The following is a 15,084-nucleotide window of genomic DNA, read 5'->3' on the forward strand; positions in this document are numbered from 1 at the left end:
AGAGGGTAAATTTGTCAGTATGATATCTATGAGGGTGCCCATGTTTACAGATTTAGGGTTGTACCTGGTAGGTTCGTTGATAATTTGTGTGAGATTGAGGGCATCTAGTTTAGATTGTAGGTTGGCCGGGGTGTTAAGCATATCCCAGTTTAGGTCACCAAGCAGTACGAACTCTGAGGATAGATGGGGGGCAATCAGTTCACATATGGTGTCCATGGCACAGCTCGGGGCTGAGGGGGGTCTGTAGCAAGCGGCAACAGTGAGAGACTTATTTCTGGAAAGGTGGATTTTTAGAAGTAGAAGCTCAAACTGTTTGGGCACAGACCTGGATAGTACGATAGAGCTCTGAAGGCTATCTCTACAGTAGATTGCAACCCCACCCCCTTTGGCAGTTCTATCGATGTGTTGTCTTTCAGTTCATACAATAAATGATCGTCCAAGATCACCCTTTTACTAATTAACACTTCCCCACATTAAGTTATCAATTTCCATCATCACTGGTCTGTAGTGAAACTCCATCCACATGAGAGTGCTGTGATGTGTTTATGGGCTCACCACCCACTGATACAAACAGAAGAAGAAGACAATACGGAAGTAAAACGGGGAGTGGGTTTGTGGGATCCAATCTTTCCTCTTGAACGAAGCGAATACTAACTGAATATCCAACTCTCAGTCGACTGAAAATGTCTAAACTACAGTTGTTGCATGTGTTTTTAAATGAGCGTTTAACGGCGGCTGCTGTGGAGATTTTCGGAGCAGTTGAGAAAACGGTAGTGGAGTACCAGGAGGAGAATTATCGTCTACGGAGACTACTGCGGATAACACCGGACATAAAACAATGTAAAATAGCTCGTATCATTTAGATCTATGCTGCCGTACAATTGCAAACAGCAGTGACTACACATTTGGTCACATTTTGTTGAGACCCAAATTAAGCTTTGTAGTATCTGTTTTATCTTGTTACAAAGTGTCCTGGTTCAATTATTTTCTGTTTAAGAGAAACTGGAGTTTCAAATGTGCAATAACTAACGTTAACGTTAGTTGTTCAGAGAAGGGTGCAATTGCGGCCCACAATTCGGGGCGTTTCAGCATGTGGGCATTTCTGCATCTGCAGGAACCTTGCTTCATCCTGCAACGCCATTGTTAGGCTGGACAATAGAACGAGTCAAAATTTACCCAAGGCTGAAAAACAGCAATAGAACGTTGGCTAAGCTGGAACACTAGCGTGAGCCCATAGCAAATGAATTGAATCGAACGTTCCCATGGCCTATTTTTACTGGAATTATGCTTAGAATTCAATTTCGCCTAAATAGCACAAAAAAATGTATCTGTTCTTAGGATGAAACTAAAGAAGAAAAAAACTTGTGTAGAAAGTAAACACCTCACCTCGATGGTGTCAACTGTGCTTATATCTGCGTAATGAGGAAGTAGTGAAAAAATGAAAACTTCAGACTATTTCTGGTCTAGTGATCGATGACAACCGATCTCGCTTTCCAGACTTACATAATTACAAAGAGGCAGCGAGCTCGGTTGTCGATGACAACCGATCTCGCTTTCCAGACTTACATAATTACAAAGAGGCAGCGAGCTCAAAGAGGAGGTTCTCCTGATTTAAAATGGTGTCAGACTTGAAAAAATCAAAATATACACATTGAGAGATATTTGGCGAAATAGACCGGCATACTTCTCCATAGGAAAACAATGGGCGGAGCTCAGGGTTCCAAGGGCAAAAAGTATTTTGCGGCTAGCATTTGATGACAACCGAGCTCGCTGCCCAGATTTACAAAGAGGAGATTCTCCTGATTTAAAATGGTGTCAGACTTGAAAAAATCAAAATATACACATTGAGAGATATTTGGCGAAATAGACCGGCATACTTCTCCATAGGAAAACAATGGGCGGAGCTCAGGGTTCCAAGGGCAAAAAGTATTTTGCGGCTAGCATTTGATGACAACCGAGCTCGCTGCCCAGATTTACATAATTACAAAGAGGAGATTCTCATGATTAAAATGGTGCCCGACTTCAAAAAATCTAAATATACACATTGCGAGATATTTAGCAAAATAAACAGACATGCCTATATTCCCCCTATAGAAAATAACGGGATGACCTCAGAGTTCAATGAGTAATTGTTTGTTGTACCAGCGTGGGCAGGTCTCATTGCCAAGAATTGCGAAGCAGGCATTGTGACGTAGAACATTCTGAAGGAAAGTTGGTGCCACAGTGCTCAATTTAACTAATAGGAGCTGGCAGGGTGAAACATGCCCTAAAATAAGGCCTGTTTTTTCGTGATTACTTTGAAACTACGAGAAGCAGCTGGGACATATGGTAATATTATGAAACTGGGCTCCACGGCAGATGCAATGAACTAGTTTTTATCCGAAAAAAGCATTGTTAAAAATGTAATGTGTCCAGCCTACCATTGTTTACAGACAGCTCGTTGCGGACGCTTCCTTAACCAGGCGTCCTTTATAAACCAAATCTAAACTATTTGGTTTCACCAAAATAATGTTTCCAGTCGAGGCATATTAAGTATATCTAGGAACAATGCTTACTCTTAGATGTGTTGAATGTGCCCTTCCGTATAAAATAAGCGTTTAAAACGGTTTATCTAGGGTCTCCCATTCTAGACAACACAGTTGCGCGAGAGTAAGTTACAATGTAGTCTCCCACTTCTACAGGTGGAAAATTGGAGACGCTGGATAAAAACCTGTTTTAAATGTATATTTGTTAGCGAAGGACACATTCAACATGTCGAATCGTAAGTATTGTGATATGGCTCTGTTGACTGTAAAAGTTATTTGGGTGAAACCAAATAGTTCAGAAATATTTTTTGCCTTATGGCGGAAAATGCTTGAGGGTTACTTAAATGCAACATTCAAAATGTGAAAACATAATTACATAAAACCGTTAAATACATTTGGAATGTAGTTAGAACTCTCAAACTGTTTCCATCAAAAAGAAAAGCAACAAGAAAGTTGGTTCAACACATTTAGGTTGTAGAGACTGTACCTTGCTTTTGCATTACCCATGTAGTAGTTTTAAGGGCAGGTCAGGGTTGACATGCATAACATCTTTTCTTCATAATAAGATAATCCATCAATGCATTACCACTTACATTGCCTTAAGAAAGTATTCACACCCCTTGACTTTTTCCACATTCTGTTGTTACAAATTGGGATTATAATGAATTGAATTGTCAATTCAATTAATTATATGCTCTACAGAAAATACTGTCAAAGTGGATGAAAAATTACAACATAAAAAAGAGAAAAAAAACACTAATATCTTCATTAGATAAGTATTCAGCCCCCTGAGTCAATACATGTTAGAATCACCCTTGGCAGCGATTACAGCTGTCTTTTTCGGTAAGCACACCTGGATTGTACAATATTTGCACATTATTATTTTTTTAACTCCTCAAGCTCTGTCAAGTTGGTTGTTGATCAAATTTATTGAAAATGAAATACAGAAATATCTCATTTTCATAAGTATTCACACCCCTTTGCTATGACGCTCCAAATATGAGCTCAGGTGCATCCAACTTCCTTTGATAATTCTTGAGATATAATTACAACTTTGATTGGAGTTCACCTGTGGCCAATTCAATTGTTTGGACATGGTTTAGAACAGGGATGGGCAACTAATTGCATTCTAAACTGAAGACTATGATTAGTTGAATATTGAAGTTAGGTGTGTTAGCTAGTGCTAGAAAAAAAACACACCTGTCTATATAAGGTATGACAGTTGACAGTGTATGTCAGACCAGAAACTACCATGAAGTCCAAGGAACTCGCTGTAGAGCTCTGAGATAGAATTGTGATAAGGCATATATCTGGGGAAGGGTATAAAACAATTTCTAGTGTTGAAAGTTTCAAAGAGCACAGTGGTTTCCATCATTGGAAAATTGAAAAAAATATGGAACTACCCAGACTCTGCCTAGAGCTGGCCGTCCGACCAAACTGAGCAACTGGGCAAGAAGGACCTTGGTCAGGGAGGTGACCAAGAACCCAATGACCACTCTGACAGAACTACAGAGTTCCTTGGCTGAGATGGGAGAACCTGCCAGAAGGACAACAGTCTCTATTGCATTTCACCAATCTGGGCTTTATGGGAGGGTGGCCAGAAGGATGCCACTTCTGAGAGCATAAGGCGAAAGATTCTGTGGTCTGATGAGACATAAATGTAACTATTTGGCCTGAATGCAAAGCGCTATGTCAGGACAAAACCAGGCACAGCTCATCACCTGTCTAACACCTACCCTACCGTGAAGCATGGTGGTGGCAGCATCATGCTTTGGGGATGCTTTTCAGGGCAGGGACTGGGAGACTGGTAAGGATAGAGGGAACAGTGAATGGAGCCAAATACAGGCAAATCCTTGATGAGAACATACTTCAGAGTGCAAATGATTTACATTCCAACAGGACAATGACCCAAAGCATACAGCCAAAGCAATGCTGGAATGGCTTCAGAATGATAATGTAAAAGTCCTTGAGTGGCCCAGCCAAAGCTCGAACTTGAATCCCATTGAAATTCTGTGGAAAGACTTAAAGATTGCTGTTCACCGCCGCTCCCCATCTAATTTAAAAGAGCTTGAGAAAATCTGCAAGGAAGAATGTGAGAAAATCCCCAAAACCAAAGCTGATACAGACATACCCAAGATGACTCAAAGCTGTAATCGCCGCCAAAAGATCTTCTACAAAGTATTGACTCGGTTGTGAATACATTTTACATATTTAGCAGACGCTCTTATCCAGAGCAACTTACACTATCTTTTTATTTTTCATGCTGGCCCCCCGTGGGAATCAAACCCACAACCCTGGCGTTGCAAACGCCATGCTCTACCAACTGAGCTACATCCCTGCCGGCCATTCCCTCCCCTACCAATTGTGCGCCGCCCCATGGGTCTCCCGGTCGGCTACGACAGAGTCTGGATTTGAACCAGGATCTATAGTGGCACAGCTAGCACTGCGATGCAGTGCCTTAGACCACTGTGCCACTCAGGAGTCCACCCTGATGTAAATGAGATATTTCTGTATTTCATTTTCAATAAATAAAAATGTCTAAACATGTTTTCACTTTGTCATTATGAGGTATTGTGTGTAGATGGGTGAGATTTTTAAAATGTATTTAACCCATTTTTTATTTAGGCTGTAACACAACAAAATGTGTAAAAAGTCAAAGGGTGTGAATACTTTCTTAAGGCACTGTATCTACCTACACCATATTTGGCTGGACAGCAAAAAAAAACTTTATAGCCATTTTTCTCAGTTTCACTGTTTGCGTAGTTACTGCTCTTTGCCTTTGTAGGGCAGTATAAATATCTAGTTAAAACTCAACTCAATATCTTTTCTTTCAAGTCAACACAGCTTGCCCATAATGTTTGCACTGCAGTGACGAACCAGGTATATATCTTGAAAATGTACCTCAATCCAGGGATGGAAGGTGTCGCTGTACTCCTTGATTTTTGTGGCTGGGATAATGATACAAGTAGAAGATTGAAATACTGCTTGTTTTTAATTAAATTGCCTTTTTCTTCAGCATACTAATGCTAAAGCAGCCCATTGGATTCCACAGCCTTCCTGCAGCTACTCACCCAAACACTAGGCATCACATTTTCATGGAATCCAATGGGCTGCTTTAGCATTAGCGAGCCTTTATAGAACAGTTTCTTATGTATTTTTGTTTACTGTGCATGATTAAAAAGTTGTCTGTCACAAAAAACGTATTGAAATAGCATATTGCTTGGTATGTACACTCAGGCATGTCTAAAGGATACAGGTCTATATATCATAGAGATCTATAATTCTGTTGTATCATTCAGTTGTGCTATTTAATTCTGTGGTATACAAATAACCTCTGCTCCTTCCCTCCAGACTCCTTGCAGCTCTCTCTTGCTGTCTCTGAAGAGAATGTTCCCCTTGAGCAGCAGCACTTTGATCAGGAGTGGAGCCCCAGTCTGGGGCAGGAGGACCCAGAGCCCACACAGACTAAACAGGAACATGAGGAACTCAGGACCAGTCAGGAGGACGAGCAGCTTCAAGGGCAGGAGGCTGATATCATAGAGTTCAAATTCCCTCATATTTGTGTGAAAAGTGAATGTGATCAGGAGAACCCACTTCATTCCTTGTCTCTTCCCCAAACCCAGACTGTGGAGAACAGAGAGAGTGCCTCTAAACCAGTGGATCTCACACCTTTTGTCACTGTTACCCACCTAAAGGGTCTTGACATTTCCTATGACCCTCCAGATAATCAAAACAATGCCTCCAGCCACAGGTCAGCGGTAAGCAGCGACCCAGTAGGACTTGACAGCAGCCCACCATTGGATCCCAACCCATCAATGGGGGAACACTGTTCCAAACCCAGCACCACGTCTAGAAAAACTCACCGCTGCTGTGACTGTGGGGAAACGTTTGCTCTGAAAGCTGACCTGCAGGGGCACGTGACTCTCGCCAAGAAGAGACCCAGCGAATGCCGCCTCTGCAAAAAACGCTACAACTCCACCTGTAAATTGAAGGCCCATGTCAGACTCTGTCACATGGAGAAACCCTGCACCTGCCCCTTTTGTGGAAAGACCTTCAAACTCAAAGGAGATCTGTCCAGACATATGAGGATTCACACAGGAGTGAAACCATTTAGCTGTGGAGACTGTGGAAAGAGTTTCAATCAGAAGGGGCACCTAACTGAACATATAAGGACTCACACAGGAGAGAAACCATTTAGCTGTGGTGTCTGTGGGAAAAGCTTCATTCAGAAGGGGGACCTAAGGAGGCATATACTGACTCACACCGGAGAGAAACCATTTAGCTGTGGTGACTGTGGGAAAAGCTTCAATCGGAAGGGGAACCTGAATTTGCACATACTGACTCACACAGGAGCGAACGTCCACAAAGAAAGAAACAAATAAAGAAAACAGAATGGAAACACAAAGAAGAAACAAATTAGGACAAAGACATCTTGTCAGAAGATGGACAACACTCTTTGGAAAAGCAAAGCAACTCTGGAACATTCATTCTCTGGGTTTCAGATAAATAGATGTCATGAATTGACTTTTGTAAAACGTTCTATGTAAATAAAGTTTGATTTGATCTAACAGTACAGAGTAGTTGAAAACTCATGGTCTGCTGTTCAAAGTCTCTTGATGTATTCACATCATTATAAACAGGAATTCCTGCTCGTTTGGTTTTGGAATGTCTGGAGAATAGTCTGCCAGATGTTATTGACATTAATGTATACTCCAAGAAATTGTGTCCTTGCATTTGTCCAATATCCATTTTCATCAATTTTGTCTTAATGCTGCTAATTTATGATATTGTTAATGTTCATACAGTGTATATGGTAGGCAACTACAGACTGATCTATGGTCATGGTTATGAGTAGGATTCGTGGAGACAGTGGAGGGTAAGCTGATCCTAGACCTGTATGTCTAAGGGCAATGTCTAGACCTTTATGACCCAGGACTGTGGCCATACCCCTCTTTGTTGTCTGTTCCCCCTGAATCACTACAGCACTAACTGGATATACTGTCCTCGGACATTGAAAATCTAGGGCTCGATTCTATCCATATCGCGGTTCTTTGTGTTTTAGCAGGTAACTTCATTAACACTTCCTTGGATTAACACCTCCCTAATTTGAAATGCAAACAGTCGCCATGGTTTAAAAACACTTCCCTGCCCCCAACCCTCCCAATTTGTCAGTTACCCACTGATATGTATAATATGGGTAGATAGGGGGCTGTTTGAAAGGGGGTCATATAAACATTGCTTTATTTTTTTATTTTTACAGATAATATACTACATCTTCTGTCTGAAATGGGTATTGTAGTGATAAGCTAAACCAAGATGCATTTCTATGGTAAAATTCAGTAATACCTGCAACTCAACAGTAAAGGTTTTGATGATGATGCATTTGCTAGATCTCTAGGGCTGTTGATGTCAGAATTGCACTCTTCTTGGGACAGCAGTTGTTTATATAGACTACCAGCGCCGTATACATGTATCTGGCACTGGTAATAGTCTACATCAGTGAATGTCAATCTGGGATAGTTACCCCTCATACTTGGACTATCCACAGGGGGTACTAAGGAAGACTCATTACATAAGCCTAAGTGATTGGTTGGTTGCACATGAGGGTACTTCGGGCAGAGCAAAATGTGATTGGAGATTCAAGAATGACTCTCATGGAACAGTGGGGACTGTGAGGGGACAAACACACACACACACACACACACACACACACACACATTCTAACACAATAATTGTTTAGCTGTATTGTTTGTGTATCATTGTATTTTACATTTGTGTGACTGTCCTTGTGTATCAGTGTTTTGTTACTTGTCATGTTTTGTGTTTTTTTGTGGACAACCAGGAAGAGTTTCTGCTGCTTTTGCAAATGCTAATGGTGATCCGCCCCCACAAAATATGATTTTTTTTACTGACATTTTCTTGATTTAAAATGGTTTATGACTGCATCTAGTGGCTGCTTGTAGAAGTGCATGATACCAAATGGACCACAGAAATGCAATGTAACAGCACTGGTTGTGAAAGCTTGGCCCAGACAGACATACAACAGGGTAGGTCATGAACCCGCAGGGAACCCGTGTTGTGGTCAAAATACAGTATACATGTATTTCCAATGGAGCACACCTACTCAGAATGTGCAATGTGCAGGTAGCTCATTCTACAAGTGCATACTGTACCTCACACAAGTATATCCTCAAGTTACTCTTATGAAAACAGTCACAAAGTGAAATATCATTGATAAGTAGAGGCGTGTTATTGATAAGCAGTGTCATATTTTGGTTGCTTGGTTGATGTTTATTACAGACCTATACCAACACCACCACCTCCCTTCCTGAGGCCAGGATGGCCAGGATATCCCTGTGGTCCTCAACCTGCGCTAAGAAACGTCTATGCAAAGGTGAGTAAAGACAGTCTCTTTTAACAGCAATGAGCCTATAGAGGCCTGGCATGTATGACTTTGAGTGAGAGTCACTAACAGGAATAGTGTCAATTATTGTGAATGAGGCTTTACTGATGCTGTAGCCCTGTACTAAGCAGAGATGATTGAGGTTTGTTCTTCTGTCCTACCTGTCACAGATCCACAGAGCAGATATGTGGATGTCCTGGGCCAGGAATGGAAGACCAGCCCCGTGACTGAACGTCCTTCTGTCCCCAATGAACCAACTCAAACTCCTGTATGTGGTCCAGAGCCGACCAACATTGGAGCCCCTGGGTGTAAAGTCCAAGACCAGCAGAGAGGGCTGGCTTGGCTTCGGGTGTAAGAAGGACCACCTCCCAGATGACCACAACAAATCTTCATGACCTGTCGAGAAACATTAGTGGAATAATACACCGAACGCAATACACAGGACACAGAGTTTGTAATTCGGAAATGGTTGAGTGATAGTTGAAGATTGAAAACGATAGATGGTTAAAGACTGATTCTCATTCCTATCATCTTCTTCCACAGATTGTGTGGGATCAGACTCTCAATAGATGGGTGGATAAGAGCGCAGCACAGCTGCGCAGGAGGTGGTATCAACTTTCAACTGTCATTTTAAATCAGAGCATTGTACTTGTATTTGAACTGTGAGCATGTTATTATATGGTTGTGTACTACTTGTTTTTACATTTTGTCAATATTTTATTTTACAGACCAAGCCTCCACCACCTCCCCCACCAATTGGGATGTACCTACCTCCACCAATGGGGAATGCAGGCTATCTGCGGGACTCTGGTGGTCCTCCCAAGGGTAATAAATATGTACTCTGTGAAAGCAGGTGAATAATAATAATAATGTATTTAATTTCTATAGCGCTTTTCATAGAATCTAAATATATATCAGGCCAGGTCAATCAATAGAGGCCAAGTCTTTGAATGCTGCATCCTCCGAAGATGGAGAGGGTCAGTTCATGGCTTGAGCTGGTCAGAGGATGGTAGATGATGGCGATAGAGTCTGCTGATGATCTTGAAGAGGGCAAGTATGGGAACCAGCCTGAGTCTTATAGCCACTGGACAACTCCTCTTCCATTCGTTTGTTTTTGAATGTCTCTCAGGGTTATGGTCATACTGATGTTATTGATACATAAAAAATATACTTTCCAGAAAATATCTCCTTCCATTTGTCCAAGATTTCAATTTCGTCTTAATTCTGCTCATTCATGATATTGTTTGAATTTTTTCAAACAATATCTTTACTCCTGATACACTTCACTCCTGATAATTGCACTTTGAATACGTGCAAACTCATTTTTAAGTGCATTACAGTGTTTTTCCTGTCCCGATTCAATAATATTCTTAATATTTGCACCTGATGACTGCATTCTCTGGTTTATTGCACGCGCTGTCACATCAGTCCCTCCCAAGCCGTTGCAGTAGTCAGAAGTTGCCTGTGTTACAATGTGTTGTCTTTCAGTTCAGTTCATGCAAGAAATGATAATTCTAGATGACCATATTAGTTATTAGAACTGTTTCCCCATATGTAGTTTATCTCTTTCCATTATTACTGGTCTGTACCAAAGATTGTTTAGAAACTCTGTCCGTGTACCTTCTAGTAAACATCCATCCACATGGGGGTGCTGTGATGTGTTTACGGGCTCACAAACGACTGTTACAAACAGAAGAAGACAATACGGAAGTAAAACTGAGAGAGGGTTTGTTTTTTGTATGTGGACAGTGGCAACCGTTCTTTCCTCGTGGATAAAGCCACACCACAGACAAAAGGGGTTAGTTATCATTATCTTTGCCATACTAGTTGAATACTCACCTCTCAGTCGACTGAAAATGTCTACACTACAGATGTTGCGCGTGTTCTTAAATGAGCGTTTAACGGCGGCTGCTGTGGAGATTTTCGGGGCAGTTGAGAAAACGGTAGCCGAGTACCAGGAAGAGAATGATCGGCTACGGAGTCTGCTGCGGATTATACCGGACAAAAAACTATGCAGAAAAGGTTCGTATGTAGATCTACAAATATATAGCTACAATTATTTTTTTATGAATAGCTAAGTTGTTTAGGCTAACAATGATAACCATTTAATATATTTTAAAATAGTTTAATGTAACGCTTATCGTGCGTGATGAAACAGTTAGTCACGAAACGCTTATTGAAATACCATATAGCTCGGTATGCGCACTCAGGCATGGCTAAAAGCTGTGTGTGTGTATATCTATCAATATATATATATATATATATATATATATATATATATATATATATATAGTAGTGTCGAGTCAATGTTGCTAATTATTGCTGTTAAACAAAGGAGTCTGCTCATACTGAACCTTGATCATAAGTTTTATTCATATCACAAGATTTCAGCATAAGTGTACAGGTGTCCAGATCACCCGGAGAGCAGTGGTTCCCAAAATGCAATGGCCGCTCTAACCTCTTCTTCGTTTAAACCCAGTATATATAATCTTCCCCAAAATATGGGTGGCTCCCTCTACTGTCCAATCCCCTGTCTACAACACACAGACTTCTCTGTCCTATGTGGGGTGTCACACTAAAACAATTCCTCTGACACTAAATAAACATCCTCTCAGGTTCCACTTAAAACCATTAACAAAGTCATAATCTTAATACACTACAATATAAAAAAGAGATGAAGTGTTATTTTTATTTAGGTGGTATAGATAACCTCTGCTCCTCCTTGCCTTCCCTCTAGAGTCCCTTCAGCTCTCTCTTGCTGTCTCTGAAGAGGAGGTTCCCCCTGAGCAGCAGCACTGTGAGCAGGAGTGGAGACCCAGTCTGCAGCAGGAGGACCTAGAACCCACACAGATTAAAGAGGAACAGGAGGAATTCTGGACCAGTCAGGAGGAAGAGCAGCTTCAAGGGCAGGAGGCTGATATCATAGTGTTCAAATTACCTCCTCCTTGTGTTAAAGGTAAATGTGATCAGGAGAACCCACTTCAGTCCTTTACTCTTCCCCAAACCCAGACAGTGGAGAACAGAGAAAGTAACTCTAAACCAGTGGATCTCCCACATTTTGTCACTGTTACCCACCTAAAGGGTCTCGACATTCCCTGTGACCCTCCAGATAATCAAAACAGTGCCTCCAGCCACAGCTCAGCTGTAAACAGTGACCCAGTAAGACTTAGGCTGCTGTCACCATTGCATCCCAGCGCACCATTGGATACCAACCTATCAATGGGGGAACACTGTTCCAAACCCAGCACTACGTCTAGTAAAACTCACTACTGCAGTGACTGTGGGAAAACGTTTGCTCTGAAAGCTGACCTGCAGGGGCATGTGACTCTCGCCAAGAAGAGACCCAGCGAATGCCGCCTCTGCAAAAAACGCTACAACTCCACCTGTAAATTGAAGGCCCATGTCAGACTCTGTCACGTGGAGAAACCCTGCACCTGCCCCTTTTGTGGAAAGACCTTTAAACTCAAAGGACATCTTTCCAGGCACATGAGGATTCACACAGGAGAGAAACCGTTTGGCTGTGGTGACTGTGGGAAAAGCTTCATTCAGAAGGGGGACCTAAGGAGGCATATACTGACTCACACCGGAGAGAAACCATTTAGCTGTGGTGACTGTGGGAAAAGCTTCAATCGGAAGGGGAACCTGAACTTGCACATACTGACTCACACAGGAGCGAACGTCCACAAAGAAAGAAACAAATAAAGAAAACAGAATGGAAACACAAAGAAGAAACAAATTAGGACAAAGACATCTTGTCAGAAGATGGACAACACTCTTTTGAAAAGCAAAGCAACTCTGGATCATTCATTCTCTGGGTTTCAGATACATAGATGTCATGAATTGACTTTTGTAAAACGTTCTATGTAAATAAAGTTTGATTTGATCTAACAGAGTAGTTAAACTCACAGGTCTGCTGTTCTCGCTTGATGTTTTCATATTATGAACAGGAATTCCTGGTAGTTTGTTTTTTAATGTCTACAGAATAATCTGACTGATGTTAATGATACATAAAAAAAATGTGACTTCCAGAAAATGTGTCCTTGCATTTGTCCAATATTATTTTTAATCAATTTTGTCTTAATGCTGTTCATTTATGATATTGATTTAATCTTGTATATTACATTTTTAAAATTCTGTTAATGTTCATACAGTGTATAATGGTAGGCAACTACAGACTGATCTATGGTCCGTTTTGTGTTTCCCCTCATGGTTTTGAGTAGGATTCGTGGAGACAGTGGCGGGTAAGCTGATCCTAGACCTGAATGTCTAAGGGTTAGGGTTAGGGTTATGGCACAGGAGTGTGGACATACCCTACTTTCTTGTCTATTCCCCTTGAATCACTACATCACCAAACATAGCACACGTCTGTAGCACTAACTGGAGATACTGTCCTCAGACATTGAAAATCTAGGGCTTGATCCAATCCGTATCACGGAAGATCCGCGGTAAAGAACGATTGAAATGTAAAGGTAATTTCCGATTGAGCCGACATGCGCGTTAACTGTGAATGCAGTCTCCGCGAATGCGGGAACATTGACTTTAAATTTCAAAAATTGCGCTATTCCGCTGATCTCCTGCAATACGGATTGAATCGAGACCCTACTTTCATAGGCCTATAGGCATACCAAGATTTTGATTACTTGTAGTGATAAGCTAAACCAAGATGCATTTCTAAGGTAAGATTCAGTAGGACCTGCTACTCAACAGTAAAAGTATTGATGATCATGATGACTCATATGCTAGATCTCTAGTGCTGCTGATGTCAGAATTGCACTCTTGGGACAGCAATTGTTTGTATAGGCTACCAGCGCCACCTGTCTACATCAGTGTTTGTCAATCTGGGATAGTAGGCTACCCCTCATACCTCGACTATACACAGAGGGTATGAGGGAAGGCTCATAAAACATAGGGGTAATGATTGGTTGCACATGACGCCATAGCCACGGGAAGTAGGTGCTGCAGCACCCCCTGAAAATCAGAACTTCAACAAAACTAAAATGTAAAATTTTTTTATTATTTATTTTTACTCATTCTTTTTTTACTAGTCCTGTATTAGTGGACCAATAAAGCTGTCTGTAGCACAGCTCCCCCATTTGTATATTGTCCCATACAATAATATGTATGACTTGAATACCACTGGTTTAGACTCTAGAACAGATTTGGGCAATTTTGATGGGGGCTGGGGACACATAAAATCTGAACTCATCTTGAGGGGCAGCAGTTGCTCCACCCTTCGATGTCTGGAGCTCAAAAAGCAATAGTACAGTATGCGATTCCCGATACACCACAGGGGAGCGTGATTAGTTCTCTGTTGTTCTCAATCATGATCAATGATGTTTACTCTCAGGTACAGCCGGATATTGGCAGGTCGTTATTTGCGGATGATGGGGCCTTATGGAAGAGGGGGAAAAATGTGACATACATAGTCAGGAAGGTACAGGAAGCAATTGATGAGGTAGAGTGGTGGGCATTAATGTGGGGATTGAGGTTCTCTGTAGAGAAAACTCAAACAGTTTTCTTTACAAGGAGGAAGGTGGGAGATGAGGTATGCTTGAGGTTATATGGGAGAAACTTGGAGAGGGTGGGGGCCTTCAGGTTCCTTGGGGTATACTTTGACACTAGATTGACCTGGGCAGAACACATTGAGAGAGTGATGGGAAAGTGTAAGAAGGTGCTAAATGTGATGCGCTGTCTGACGGGGAAGGAGTGGGGGGCTGGGCGTTCCTCATTGAAGACCATGTATGTTACATTGATCCGATCTGTAATAGACTATGGCAGTATAGCATATGGTTCGGCAGCCCGGACCTCACTGGAAAGGCTAGATGTCATACAGGGGCAAGGACTCAGAATATGTAGTGGGGCGTTTCGGACGTCCCCAGTGCCTGCATTACAGGTGGAGATGGGGGATATGCCATTGCAGATTAGGAGACAGCAGCTGGCAATGAATTATTGGGTCAACCTATAAGGACATGGGGTGTCTCATCCTGCGAAAGGGATTTTACAGGCATGCTGGGAACATAAGCGAAGACTGAACACGAGCTTTGGGTGAGTGGGTAATACCCAGGCGAAGGAGATGGGACTGTATGGAAGGGAGTTTAGTCCAACGGTACTTATTCCTGTAAATCCACCATGGCTACTCCCGCCTCCAGTAGTTGA

At 41.8% G+C, this 15,084-nt stretch overlaps 2 protein-coding genes across 2 annotated transcripts; both read left to right on the top strand.

Annotated features, from left to right (window-relative positions):
• The first annotated feature begins 579 nt into the window (after positions 1-579).
• LOC311130181 (uncharacterized protein) lies at positions 580-7,097 on the top strand. Its single transcript, XM_084162876.1, has 2 exons — positions 580-840; positions 5,877-7,097. Exons 1-2 carry the CDS (start codon positions 684-686, stop codon positions 6,905-6,907), a joined length of 1,188 nt encoding a protein of 395 aa, XP_084019002.1. The 5' UTR covers positions 580-683; the 3' UTR covers positions 6,908-7,097.
• A 3,538-nt stretch (positions 7,098-10,635) lies between these two features.
• Positions 10,636-12,833, top strand: LOC311130180 (uncharacterized protein). The gene is made up of 2 exons (XM_084162875.1): positions 10,636-10,950; positions 11,666-12,833. The coding sequence occupies exons 1-2, from the start codon at positions 10,668-10,670 to the stop codon at positions 12,628-12,630; spliced, it is 1,248 nt and encodes a 415-aa protein (XP_084019001.1). The 5' UTR covers positions 10,636-10,667; the 3' UTR covers positions 12,631-12,833.
• The last annotated feature ends 2,251 nt before the right edge of the window (positions 12,834-15,084 follow it).

Source organism: Coregonus lavaretus, assembly GCF_964263955.1.
Source record: "Coregonus lavaretus genome assembly, chromosome: 6".
Classification (NCBI taxonomy): Eukaryota; Metazoa; Chordata; class Actinopteri; order Salmoniformes; family Salmonidae; genus Coregonus; species Coregonus lavaretus.

Bases quoted from the DNA above. Each gene is read 5' to 3' on its own strand.
- LOC311130180 (XM_084162875.1), top strand. From the start codon at position 10,668: ATGTGGACAGTGGCAACCGTTCTTTCCTCGTGGATAAAGCCACACCAC. The intron at 10,951-11,665 runs GTTCGTATGTAG...CCTTCCCTCTAG, and splicing joins CAAAAAACTATGCAGAAAAG to AGTCCCTTCAGCTCTCTCTT.
- LOC311130181 (XM_084162876.1), top strand. From the start codon at position 684: ATGTCTAAACTACAGTTGTTGCATGTGTTTTTAAATGAGCGTTTAACG. The intron at 841-5,876 runs GTAAAATAGCTC...CCTTCCCTCCAG, and splicing joins AACACCGGACATAAAACAAT to ACTCCTTGCAGCTCTCTCTT.